We start from the raw sequence: 14,435 nt of genomic DNA, 5'->3' as shown, positions 1-14,435 counted from the left end.
GAGCCCTGCATATATTAACTTGTGGGGTGTAGTAATTCCTTTTCTTCTTTTTGACAATTGCCCTCACTGCTAGAATTCCCAACTTTTAACCAAAAGTTGCAACTCTGGGTCTATCACTCTTGGATAAAGTTTTACTTGACACAATGCAAAACAAAGTAGTGAGCCCCAATAAGTCTGGGATGTCCATTATGTCTATGAAAGTTCTGCTGTACAAAAGAGTTTGCAAATCGCACCCATCTCCAGCCTCAGTATTTCCTCAACCTTATTTTGTAACGGAGCTACCGCTGCTCTGTTTGTTACCTGTCAGAAAAGCAACAAACTGACCTTAAGGAGGACAAACCTTCAGCCTGACTGGGGTTGTTACCATTACCCTTTACATCTTGCCATTATTATAGGCTACATGTGCATGACCCATTGCTTCTATTTACTCTCAATGGCATGGTCGCATTTGGATGGCCTGGGGCTCCTCCTAAGTGACAGGGGGCCATGGGCCCCCCTGGAAGGTAAATTTTGCCGCCACATTTACATTGACGTGTCATAATTACGAGCTGGGAAATAAGGATAATATGTCTGTCAACTGTACTCAACATAACAGATTAATTCCTCAGTGTTGCATCCTGTCACAATTTTTCTATTTTCGGCAATCAGGGGGCCCTAGGCTGCAGCCATATCTAGCTTGTACGCTACTCCGGCCCTGTAGTGTGTGATTAGTATCATCATAGGTGTAAGTGTTAAAGTTGTTTAAAATAGTACTACTAATAAAAAGTACAAATAAAGTGGATGATTGGATTTTGATTCAACATTACATGTCCATTTGAACTACAGCTACTGCATCTTTGTAGAGTAGGTGTTTTTAACGTTTTCAATTCAAAGTTGTGCTGTACATGGATCAACATATCTAACCCTGCTGTCTTTGCTTCTGCTGTGCCTCTTCCCATCTGAAGTACGTACATGTGGACCACAAGAAAGCAACATGTAGGGGACAGATGGACATTTACTGCAGTTTCTGAACTTTTCATAGCTCTTCTACATATTGCAGCAGATTTCAAGGAGGCATAAAGACCATGAGTTACAGAGAAATTCATATTAAAGTAAAGCAGACAAGTGCGATTGCCTCCTGATAGGTGTTTTACTTTTAAGATGTTAAGCCTTCTCCATGGAGAGCGAGTCTTTCATTAGTCATTTGCATGTTGACAAAGACCGAATTAAACAGTGAATGAATAGGATGGCATGGTGTTTGATGTTCAAATGAGATGTAGACAAAAAGGGAAAAGATCACTTATATAACCACAAGAGAACCTTTTACTTTCCATTCCCAAGACCAAAACATGAACAGGGGGCTCCCTTAGTTAGTAGTACCTATAGCAAATTAATGTGTACAAAATCACATGTGTACAATGTGTACAAGGGTTTTTGTTTCTTTACTAGAAAGACAAATTGTACATGCCCCATATGATGGATCGCACAATCTCAGTGTGAACCAATTGACAGGGTTGAGAAATACATCAGCGAACCCTTTAATAAAATCCATATTTGGCTTGACTTTCTGAGCTGATGTCACCTTGATTATCTTGTTTTTTTTGTTTGTTTTTTTTGGGTTTTTTTTTTTTACTTTTCCAGCCCATCCACCTTCTGTTTAGTATTAGCCTACCTAGATCACTTCAGTCTCGGTAGACCTTTCCTCTATCACACACACACTCAAACGTTTCATTTTGTGCTTCAAGTATTGTGGATGACTTTTTAGCTCAGTGTTCTTCCATTCACCATCACCCCACACCGGTAGTCTCTAAAATCACCAGGCACAGTTCTTTTGTTATGAACTCTTACCAGAAAAGAGCAAGAACATGTACCATTGTGTGGATTTTGAATAGTAAAATCAAAGTAGATGGTATAGTCCACTTTGCTCGTGTACATCATGGGATTGAATATACTGTGGCACTAAATTGTACATTTCACTTTTACTCACACACCCTTTCCTTTTATTTATTGGTTGTGAGTGTTTTTTTCCCTTTGGGAGGATGACAGAAACAAAAGTAAAATCATTGTGCTTTATTTTACCTTTAAGAATTCCAAAATGCCCACAAATCATTGTTTACGTTGGTTTGATAAAACTGAAAAGAAACAAAACAAATATTGACTGTAAACATTCATGAAATTCACCATATTGTAAACTCAAGTAAGGTAACATATTTGCTTACAATTAACACAAAAATAACAAACAAAAATTATAGGCAGTATCGCTCCAAACCACTGGCTTAGATTGAGGTTGATCTGCATGGTGAATCCATCAGCTCAAATTGCACATAAAGGAAATTTACCCTTAGACAAGAAGTACCACAATGGAGTTTATATTTGCTGATAGACAACTGATTTCAATCAACCTGCTTCATGAATTGTCCTGAGCTCTGCTATGATACAACATGACACCTTTTAACACAGTATTTCTATGTAAACAAAATATTTAAAAAATAATAAGAATTAGAATAAAGAAATAAACACATCAGCTGGCTCTTTTCTGTCCGTATGCAGGACAAATCACTTAGAACATTGATTGAAGGCTCAGAGTCTATCTACAGGATCTGTCCAAGAAATGGAGGCGTTTTGGTTAGACAGAGTAAACGGGCCAATGTCATGACCTTGGTGTGGGCCCTGAGTTGAAATATTTGAAGTTTAAAAATAAATGCCAGGGGTGCTCATATTGCTAACATTGAAAAGGGGGTAGAAGGGTTAGGAGCATCAATACCTGATCTGTTAACTTTGCCACCCCAGATCCATACTTTGCTCTACTGGATCAGACAGACATGTGTCTAAAAAAAAAAACCCTCCAACTAGGTTGCTGTTCAGTACAACTATTCATTGTACACAGCCCACTTGCCTTTTCAGCTGTATTATTTATTTTTTTTACAATGAAAACTTTTTTTAGACAGGGCATATGCAGATGAATCATAAAGCACATATCACTTATGTTTAAAAGATCTGGATATTAGGCCCAACACCTAAAAGTGGTGCTTCCATTTTTTTAGTCAGATCCTGCACATGAGTTTAGACCTATTGTCATTAATGTGATGTCACAAAATTTAATATCAAGGCACTTCCTCAAATGAGGATCTTGTCTTTGAGTAATGTGTATGCCAGGCAACGATGTATTTAATCTACCACTAGAAAGAGAAAGATAAACATACCGCAATACTGAACAGTGCATGACAGAGCTCTCTCAGCTTTGAAGTCCTGATCACAACAAATACTTTTCATCTCAAAACAGAAAAGAAAAGAATAGAAAAAAACAACAAAAACAAAAACCATATCATTCAAACTAATTTCACTACAGGAATCATCCAATCAAGATGAGAGCGGGGGATACTGAGTGGTAAAATAATGACATTAACAAACATTAGCATATGTTCGATTTCCCATTCCCATTACAGCACAAAATCTAACTCGGAACAGTAAATGAACATTTTTGTTAACTGTGCCGTGTGTAGGAAGCTCACACATGACATGGACACAGTCTTAATGCACCGTTGAATCCACATATGAACAATGGAAGAGTGATGTGTCTCCCGCTTTTTGCCATTCTAAACGGTTCATTGAGATCCCTAAGATACTGTAAAAAAAAAAAAATCTGTTGGCATCTACTTGACAGTCACTTGGGATCCTCATCACCTCAACATGGTAATGCCAATGCAATTTGGGGCCTATACTACAAATGCTGGTTAAGAAGTAAACCAGGTTAAGTTAAGAGATACTGTAAATCATCGAATAGAAGAGCCTGGAGTCCTCATTTTCTTAAGTCCAGGCTCTTCTATTGATTTACCTCTTAACTCAACCTGGTTTACTCTTGAAGCAGCTTTGTAGTACAGGCCCCTTGATCAAGATCAAACTGTGCTGGCAGATAACAAATGGTAAAATACGTAGACAGACAGAAAAAAGGGGTGCTAGGTAGTTTACAGTTACAGTACCCCAAATGAGCTGCCATGTGGATAGACTATGTGTCTTAAATAGAGCTCGGACTCTCATACATATTACATAAACCTTGGCACTACCACGTGCCCACAGTTCTTTTTTCTTTATAAATTGTACTGTTGAACAATGAGAAATTCTTTTTTTTTCACGCACTGAAAATTTCATAAAGATATAGAACTATATATGGCCCAAACAAGGCATTATATTTTCCTCTAAACAATATTACAACAAAATATTTGATTGACTGACCATTAACAAGGAATGCCCCCATACACACACACGCGCACACACACACACACACACACACACACACACACACACACACACACACACAAAGAAAAATCTCCATGTCCATCCAAGCCGATCTATAGCAGTACATGTTGTGTCAAGCCCTCAGGATGTTTGAGACCTTTTAAAATCCAGAGACTTGGAGACCTGAGTGTGTTTTCCTTTCAGGTGCGTATGATTTTATCATGAAATCCCTGGGAGGTGGAGCTCGCCGGAGGTCTTCAGAAATATACACTAAGCCAGAGATTCTTTAAGTATATAGAGATATGCCAACATAATAGGTTTCTATGAGCACCTAAAGTGACCAGGTTCTGGTCTGCCTAAAGGGGCGTGTCATAATGCTCCTAGATTGAATAGAACAGTCCTTAGGTCTGCCTAAAGGGGGATCCCCCCCCTCCCCCTTGCGACAGTAGAACCCGGAAACAATGGGCCAATGGAACCTCTCTCTACTCTCTCTGACTAAGCTTTCTCTAAGGAATGTTACTAATAACAAGAAGACCAGGGAATTAGGGAAGAGGTGAGGGTCTTGGGGGGGGAGGGGGCGGTGTCATTGATCACAGAGAACCTAGGATTCTGGCGACTGCTCGGACAGGGTCTTCAGCAAGTTCTTGTAGAATGGAGAGTTCAAGAAGCGCGGATACGAGTCTCTTTGCATCAGAGTATAGATCTGAAGCTGAGCGTCATCAAAGGTTTGAGAATTGGGCTCCAGCATGTTGCGGTTGATCACCTCTCGGACCCGTGAATCGAGGCTTACCTGTCGGACAGGGAAATGAGTTGGAACACATGAGGACAAACTGTCAAACTTTTCATTAATAAAGCCATTGGTAAAGTATCAGTCATCAAGACACGAATGTGAATATGCCCACCTCTTTGGGCGAGAGGATGGATATGTAATCCTCATAGATGAGTCGAGCCCTCTCCTCAACGGTACCCTTGTTGCTGCTCTCTTTGCTGAACTCCTCGCAAGCCAGCCAGAAGAGCATGTTTTCCTCACTGAATTCTGTTCGCAGAAATTGACGGAATGCACTCCTACCAGACGGGCAATGCATCAGCTTGTCAAAGGACTGGCCCCATGCACGTGCCTCCTCCACAGTGGGCTTGGAGCTGTGAGGGCAACAGAGGGTTTCAAGGATTTCAGTGTGGTGCTGAGGAAAATGCCAGAACTTTTTAATTTCAAAATGCAGAAATGAGTGACATTGCATAGGATAAGTAAAAAATAAAACTGATATAAAAATGCCAGAGTATATGTTAATTTCAAGTAAATAGGGTTACTCGTTTAATCACAATAAACATAGTAGGAGATTTACAAACGTGCAAGTTTGTGAACAAGGGAAAGTATTATAATGACTACTTTCTGAAAGAATACTATATACAAATTCATGTGATTTTGAGATCTGGTGTGTGTGGTTGGAGGGAAAGAAAGAAAGAAAGAAAGAAAGAAAGAAAGAAAGAAAGAAAGAAAGAAAAAAAATGCAAAAGAAAGATAAGTAATGTTTACATTACTGACCTCTCCTCACAGTCTCCAATTTCCTCTTTGATGTCATAGGAGGCCTGGCGGTTCCTCTCCTCCCGGTCTTCATTCCTAACAGTGAGACTGCAAGGTAGTAAACAAAGCATGATGGGTAACCCCCAGAAGCTGTGGGTTGAGGAACTGACACTGTCCCTTCAGTATGGTCTCACTGTTTGGCTATTGGCTATTTATTACATTATGTTACACCAAACATTGTGTTGTTAAAAAATGATAGACCTAACTAAGGTAAAGCAGAAACGTTTATGTCAACAAAGGATGTCCAGTCAAAATTGACTCAGAGATCATTTGGGGGGGCATTGTCATGTGTTTCCTTTATAGAGCAAAAGGAAAATGTTTAAATATCCTCGCTCTGTGAATACACATGCTAATAAAGTTCATACGTGTGACCCTCAGCCCTTAAAGTGATACTGTGCCATTTTTGAAAATAAGCTCATATTACACCTCCCTTTAAGTTAAATGATTGAGTTTTACCTTGCTCCTGTACTTTCTGACGTTCTCTGAGCATGGCAGTGCACATTTTACCTCCAAGCTAGCAGTTAACATTGAATCCTATGAGACCAGCTGGTGACTACCTGGTCTCATAGGATTCAATGTTAACTGCTGGTTGGGAGGTACAATTTGCACTGCCATACTCAGAGAATGGTTGAAAGTACAAGAGAAAGGTAAAACTCAATCATTTAATCCAAGGGGAGTTGTGATATGATCTTATTTTCAAAATGGTACAGTATCACTTCAACAGATGTAAAAAAAAAAAAAAAAACCTTCCTATCAACATGCTTATCTATTTGAGATGACATTACAGTTAAACTCAGGTGCTGAGCCTATGATGAACGCGCTACCCAGCCTCTCGTGACTCCTGAATGGTCAAGGCGGCCTGGGTAAAGGATCTGATTTTCTTGAAGGACAATGCTATCAGTGTTGCAACTGTACACTGTGCCTTACCCTGTTTAAATTGCTCCTTGTAAGTCACTTTGAAAGGCATCTGCTAAATACCAATGTAATGTAATGTAATGTAATGTAATGTAATGTAATCTAATGCTGTGCGTGTGGAGGAGATGAAGAGCCTGCAGTACCAGGAGCAGCTGCAGCAGCATGACCAGCAGAAGCAGCAGGCGTTGGAGCCCCGGCCGCCCTGGTCTGGCTGCCCCTGCTGGGTCGGTGCATGGCCCCCCGCCACCGGCTCCTGCTGCACCGACATCTGCCTCTTGCGCATCTCCATCCGCTCTGAGCCCATGGACTGTGGAGGGAGACAAGCGCCACACTGTCAGTCACAGCTGGGAGGACAACCACAACGGCGGCGCCCACGAAACCAAAGCACAGTAATAATAACGATTGTAGAGGTTATTGTACGGTGTACGCCATAGGGAACCCTGTGAGAGCGACAGGGCATGCAATCCAACGGTCAGATTCAGCTAAAATTGGGTAGCAGGTTCAAGCTTGCCCAAAGTGCTTAGCCTGTTTAGACCAGTGGTTCTCAACGTTTTTTGAACAAACGCCCCTTGACCCAATTACAAGCCTCCAAACGCCCCCTTGACCTCATCATAAACCTGCCACCGACCCATTTGTATTGAAAAAATTAAACGAACTAAAGGCCTCAATGACAACTAAGCACCGCCCCCTCTCAACTTCATCCTTCTCAACGCCCCCTGGGGGGCTGTACCGCCCCCGTTGAGAAAATCTAGTGTAGACGTTAAGATGTTTATGTGTCCATGGTGCAGCATCCTGCAGAGACCTCAGATAGCTTCATTTGTGGAGTGGAGATGCGAACAGGACTGGGCTGACACAAACATGCTAGGAGTTCTGTCCAAATATAAATATCTTCAATTAAATCAGTTAGGGAAAATCCTTCTGACAGTGGACATGATGTAGTAGCCTGTAGCCTCTTACTGCAGATGGGGTCACCGGCGGGCCTATTCACTATTTGTTGAAAATACTCAACTACATCATAACAACATTGCCATGACAGTACAGAGAGCCTTCAAGATTCTTTTTTAATGGTCCCGAAGGAAATTTGTCTTGGACATACATAGCTTACCTTAAAGGGACACTGTGCAGGAAATGGTCAGAAAAGTTACTGCAACTATGGTGCTCATTGAAACTGGGCTGCCTATTGCCAAATTTGATGTTTACATGAAAGTTTACCAAGTAATAAACAAATATTTTCTAGTATGGTCCAAGCACAGTCATTTTTGCAGCTAAAAATGGCTATTTTTGGAAATTCAAAATGGCGGACCATGGAGAAGATCCCCCTTTTCATGTATGTAAAGTGCAATTTTCCCAGTCATAATGAATACTTAGAATTTGATGCTGGTGGTAAGTATTCATGAAAAAGGTAACATTAGTGAATGGCCAGCATGAATTCTGGAAATAAACAACTAAAAATCTCACACAGTGTCCCTTTAAGTAACAGATTAAGACATAGCCATTACAATTTCGGTGACTGTCAGGTTATAACATAGGCTCTACGCTAAGGGGTTAAAAATGCATTCAGTCGGCCCTACCATGGCATTAACGGTCGGGCACTCGTCTGCTACGCGGCTGACCCGGGTTCGATTCTGGCATCAGTCCTTTGCTGACCCTTCTCTGTCACTCTCTCTCCAAACTCCTTTCCTGCATTTCCTCAACTATCCTATCTCATAAAAATAATAAAAGCTTAAAAAAGCCCCAAAAAATACTTTAAAAAATACATTCAGTCATGGGGGCACTGTGGCTCAGTGTGCCAAGCCCCCCACATGTAGGCTTGCATGGCCATAACTAGGGGTGCTGACAGGGGGGGACAAAGGGGACAGTTGTCCCGGGCACAGATATAGAGAGGGGGCCCAGAATTGGGTCCTCATCACATTGTATGTATTGGGTTAGGGGGCCCTTGCAGATGACTTTGTCCTGGTCCTGGCCAAAGCTGTCAGTGGCCCTGCCCATGACGACCTGGGTCCGAGGCCGGCCTGGGTCATTTCTCAGCCCTGCCTTCTCATCTCCCACTCTCTGCCTGTCATACTCCTGACTGTCCTGTCCAATAAAGACATGGAAGCCCTTAAATTGAATGAATTTATATTATATGAATTTAACTCTACCAACGCACACGCACGCGCGCACGCACACACACACACACACACACACACACACACACACACACACACACACACACACACACACACACACACACACACACAGACCAGATGGTTTTGGCAATTACAATTTGTGTGTCACTACAGTGTTATAAGCTTATGAGCTAATTGTATGTACAATACCAAAGTGCATGCATGGGCTACCATGAAAACCAACACAACACCAACCCTGTGGTATATTATAGCCACCACATTAGTTAGGCTACTCATTACATAAACTACTACAACCAATGATGCTCATTGGCAGTAATAGCAGAGGAAGTCCGAGGGATATGTTGATCATGACATGATCATAATTATCTGACGCAAATTCGTTACTTCTGCAGGTTAATATTGACGTCTTTACGACCACGTATAGCACAAGATGTTCCTGTAATGAACAACGATCCGAGGGGAAATGTTGGGATATTTCATATGGGAAGGGCGGCAAAAGGGCGCAGCTCGCAACTGCGGTAGCGTCAAAGTATTAGAGCCATCCAATTCACATAAAATAGTTCATCCTTCCATTGAAACCATGTCGTGGAGACAACAAAACTTCTGACGTTTCTAACGTGTTCACATACAAGACATAATTAGCAAATACCTATAGGCAGTCATACAATACCAATATCGCTCATACGAGGCTGGAAAATGGGAGATTCCCACATTGGAAAAAAAATACTAATGATTACGCTACCCATAATGGCATATTGGCAACTAATGAGCAATGCACTGGAACAAAATTACATACGTTACTGTTTAGAGAGAACACGAATTATACAATGTTATTTTCCTGTATTCCGGCCTCAATGAGCGCGCGACTATTGCTTCATTGCCTAGGACAACCACCAAAAAGACGTTTCTTTTAGAGCCACCATGGAGCCTACCTCAATCATGACATGCCGCTTTGTTGTCGTCTAAATGGACACTATTCCGAATTGCATGCACCATATCCATGCTACGATTATGCAAGTTAATTCCAGTACTTACAATTTCACCATGTATGCCTAAAGACGAGGTAATTCTTCGCCTTTATTACATCCGTTGGTATAAGGATTTTTTTTAAGACCGGCTGCTCGGTGCCAATGCGCATGCGCTTTCTTTGCAAGTTGTGGCAGCCAGTGCGTAAAACCTCTGAATGTCACAGATTTTTCATGCGCTTATAACCATTCCCCCGCATTTCTCGCTTTTGACGACTCGCTAGAACCCACGTATCTTACAGGAATAACGACCTGCGCTATCAGTGTATTGACACGGACATTAAACGTTAATTTAGCAATGCCTACTGCAAAGAAGGTTTGCTGTCGATATGTCCGGAAAATGCAGCACTGGTGTGTCCATCTTAAATCTTCCGGAACATGAACATTATACACTTTCTTTCTTCCTTCCTTCCTTCCTTCCTTCCTTCCTTCCTTCCTTCCTTCCTTCCTTCCTTCCTTTCTTTCTTTCCTTCTTTCTTTTTGTTGTTTGATTTGTAGTTCGTAATCAGTATTACGTATATCGTATTGTTGTCAACCAGTGTCACTTCAAATAAAGAATGAGGTTCAAGTAAAAGATTGAGACATACGCATTTAAAGGCCGACTCTGTAATTGGTTCGAGGGGTAGCCAGTATCAGCGTGGGAATGGCAACGGGAACGCTCCCCCGCCCTTTACAACAATCTCATGGGAGTTCCCCTGCCTGTTGTGATGCAAGGATTTCCCCCCACAAAGACGTGAAACACACGATTAGCTTGCATAAAAAGGATGCATGGGCAACACGGGGTTTCACTGTGTTTAATGTACGGAGTACAGGTTGATTCGTTGCTTTTAAAAAGCAAAAGTATTCAGCTAGTCTGTGCAACATTCGCCGAGGCATGTTAGAGACGCTGTCCATGGTGCTGATGGGCCTACTGCACTGAGAATTAGGCAAGAGCCGCATTGGCGTTTAGGGCCTAATCAAGACAGCAAACACAACTTACAGTCACATTTTTCGTGTTATTGACATTCTAATCATACCCAACTAATGGTTAAAATTATATGTGCGCATGGATTTCCACATGGCTAAAACAAAGCCGAGGTGCGAAGCGCTCCGTAAGTGTTTAGCAGCCTCAATTAATCAGCTGAAGCTGACATGTAGGCTAACCGATAAAAAAGACATCTGCTGCATCAACCTTTGCTCATCTCGGTAGGCCTATTCACATTAGAGATCAACCAAGCCTTCTCCAATGTAGGCCTATGTTTTCAGAAGTCACATCGGCACAACGCCCAAATATCTCTGAATTTTAACACACCACAGTGCGTCGGTCATTTTCTATGAGGCAATGTCATTTTGCTTTTTGCGGACCCTGGACTCTTCTTCGATAGCCCACACTAGGTGGCACTGTGGTGTCGTTGGTTTATAATGCATTAAAATAAAAAAATAAATACAAAATTGACTGTATTTTGTAGCATGGTGTTATCGATTAGGGTGTTTTAAATGAGTTAAATTAGTTCAAAGTAGTTACAAATTTTCAACGAATCATAGCACTCATATTCGTGGGTTTACATGTCAGTAGCCTACAGTCACATCACTGCTCTTCAGGAAATGTGTTGTGTGTTCCTATGTGGTGGTGTAACAGTTTTGACCATCAAACACTCCCTCATACAGAAACGTTTTACACAAATAGCTTCAGCATTTAAAAAAGCTGCCTTCACAGGTCTCAGAATTCTATATTAAGTGTAGGGCCTAAATGATGAATGAGGATGCATATAAGAGTGAATTATTTTTTTTAAAGTGTCCATGAAGTTAAGTTTGACATGTTTGACCCTGAGAAAACCATAGGGTCTCCAGTGGTATGTATTAAACTGTATTGCAGTCTCCATTCTAGTCTGCACACAGTTCATGTAACATTCAGTTTGTGTGTAAAACATAAATAAATAGTAAATAGTAAATAATCAATAGTGATGAAAGAAAGAATAATGAAGGTTTTCATTGCCCTGAAAAAGGTAAGTTGCCTAGGCTATACTGTGCAAATTAGCTTCATGACTGGCCCTACAATTCTGACCTTTACTTCAGACTTTCACACATTATCAAAGACATCCATCACATTCTGTAGGTTTTACTTGAGAGGATGAATCCCCATCATTTTCGTATGCATGGCTGCCTTGGATTGAGTAGTCTTCACCATGCTGACAGGCTAGCCGTGTTTGCTGTATCCGAGTCCACATCAGAGAAGGAAAAAACCCGAGTCCCAAGTCGTCGATGTTTCATTCTCTCCCCCCTCTTCTTGATCCGGTGCAGTCTCGCAGACAAGCTGTTCCCGGACAGCCCCATGCAACTTCAGCGTGTGCTGTGGTCTTCCGAAGCCGGCTCATGCTAGAAATTGAAAACAGCACCAATGGAATGGAAAAAGCATACTGTTTACACTGAAGAGGACAGGCAAGGATTACGGCCATGCTCCCATTCAAAGCCTGATCACAGTGTGGTTTAGAGTTTAGAGCATCTCACCAGCTTAGGGCAGATTAAGAAGGCTTGAGTATTTGTGGGCATGTGTATTGAGATGAATCTGCGTTTGCATAGTGATTGTGTATGACAGAGACAGAAAAGAGTGGCAAAACAACGGGATTGGAATTCTTGAGACTCAAATCAGTGCTGTTGTAATGTAGAAGTGATAGATGGGGCAAAGTTGATGGGAGAAAATCCTAGGTCAGACAGATAGCTAAATAATCACAAACTGTACAGTGCAACCATGGCATTGCTTAGTTTAGACCATGTATTTCTCAACCATTTGTGAACAAACACCCCCTTGGCCTCATCATATGCCTCCCAATGTCCACTTGACCTCATCATAAAAGGCTGCCAACGCCCTCCTTAGTATTAAAGAATGCAATGGATTAATGCCCCCAATGGCAACTAAGCACTGCCCCCTCTCAGCAGTATCCTTCTCAACGCCCCCCTAGAGCTCCCCAATGCCCCCTGGGGGGCTGTACCACCCCCATTGAGAAATCCTAGTTAGACCATGTGTCCTCAAACAAAGAAACAGGAATCGAACCACATAGACTTTTGCACATGTTTTGTTTCAATATTTTGTTTTGTCCTTGAATCTGGGCGACAAGTTAGGGGAGTGCTTTGTTCCCTAAATAAAACCTCCATCCATGACTAAAGTGCCCTTGAGCACTACACATACGTAGCTCCAGGTACTGTAACCAATACCAATATCCGTAAGACGCTTTGCATAAAAGTGTCAGCTAAGTGTCATAATGAAATAGCCAGTTTATCAAGCTTTTGATCAAACAAACAACAGACACACACGCACACACACACACACACACACACGCACGCACACGCACACAAACACACACACACACACACACACACACACACACACACACACACACACACACACACACACACACACACACACACACACACTGAAGGCTACCAATTAGTCCAATTAGTCAGTGAGTATTTCTCAATGTGAAGTGTCCTAGTCTTGTTAGGACGAGTATCGCCCATTTTTTCACAGATTTCACCAAAGACTATCACTAATTCTAAGTGTAATTAATAATTTGATACACCGGGTGCAAATGGGCGTCGCTCATCCTAGGAAGGCTAGGACACTTCACTTTGAGAAATACTAATTACATTAATTATTATTGTCTGGGCATCAGTGAGAATGTGCCTGAAGTAGAACATACAAGTCACACAATGATGGCATTACAACCACACAGTGTATTATTACGCAGATCCTGGACAGTAGTGGCACATAGTGGTGTGGATTGGCACTGCCCTCACGATCCGATTTGATCACGGGAGGTAGTGATTAGATTCGATTCGATTCTATGCGATTCGATCCGATCCGATCCGATCCGATTCAATTCTACAATGCATAGCAATGCATTACATTTCTACTGAAAGCAAAGCAAATGTTTCATCAGTCATGATAAGGCAATACAAGTAGTCAGATACTGAGCAACAATTTCTTGGCTATTTTCTGTATCAGTCTGGATCAGTCTTTATCAGTCTTCCAATGCTTTGAAGTACTTGTATTTCATTTAACATTTATTTGCTCCCGAAATATCCACGGAAGTAATTGAAACTTTAAAAAATTGCCGGATCGATTCTGGAACTTGCCGCATTGAATTGGATCGTCCATGCCCCACATTGGATTGCATCGCCGAATCGATCATTGTTGACACCACTAGTGGCACACACACACTTCACACACGCATGCGCACGCGCGCGCGCGCCCGCCCGCGCACGCACGCACGCACGCACGCACGCACGCACGCACGCACGCACGCACGCACGCACGCACGCACACACACACACATGCTCACTGGATACTGCTAGACATTGCTGGGTTGTGCTGGTTAGTATTGGTGGTACTGGTAACCAGCTTTAGCTTAATCAAGCTAACAGTTAAATTGGTATCCGATTAGACAAGTGTTTGACAAGATCCATCTATGAGTTAAAATGTTTCTCTTTCTGGCATGGAAACACAAATGAGAAGATTAAAACAGGGCTACATTATGTTAATACAATTACATTTATGATATTTTATTTGTAAAAAATATTATTAAAATAAAG

At 41.7% G+C, this 14,435-nt stretch overlaps 1 protein-coding gene across 1 annotated transcript; it reads right to left on the bottom strand.

Moving 5' to 3' along the window:
- Positions 1 to 4,816: 4,816 nt before the first annotated feature.
- Positions 4,817 to 7,016, bottom strand: rgs20 (regulator of G protein signaling 20). Its single transcript, XM_063220301.1, has 4 exons — positions 6,856 to 7,016; positions 5,759 to 5,845; positions 5,118 to 5,355; positions 4,817 to 5,005 (listed from the first exon to the last, which is right to left on the bottom strand). The coding sequence occupies exons 1-4, from the start codon at positions 7,014 to 7,016 to the stop codon at positions 4,817 to 4,819; spliced, it is 675 nt and encodes a 224-aa protein (XP_063076371.1).
- Positions 7,017 to 14,435: the final 7,419 nt, after the last annotated feature.

Source organism: Engraulis encrasicolus, chromosome 16, assembly GCF_034702125.1.
Source record: "Engraulis encrasicolus isolate BLACKSEA-1 chromosome 16, IST_EnEncr_1.0, whole genome shotgun sequence".
Lineage (NCBI taxonomy): Eukaryota > Metazoa > Chordata > Actinopteri > Clupeiformes > Engraulidae > Engraulis > Engraulis encrasicolus.
The sequence above is the reverse complement of the archived record's forward strand: the minus strand, read 5'-3'. Positions and strand labels throughout refer to the sequence as shown.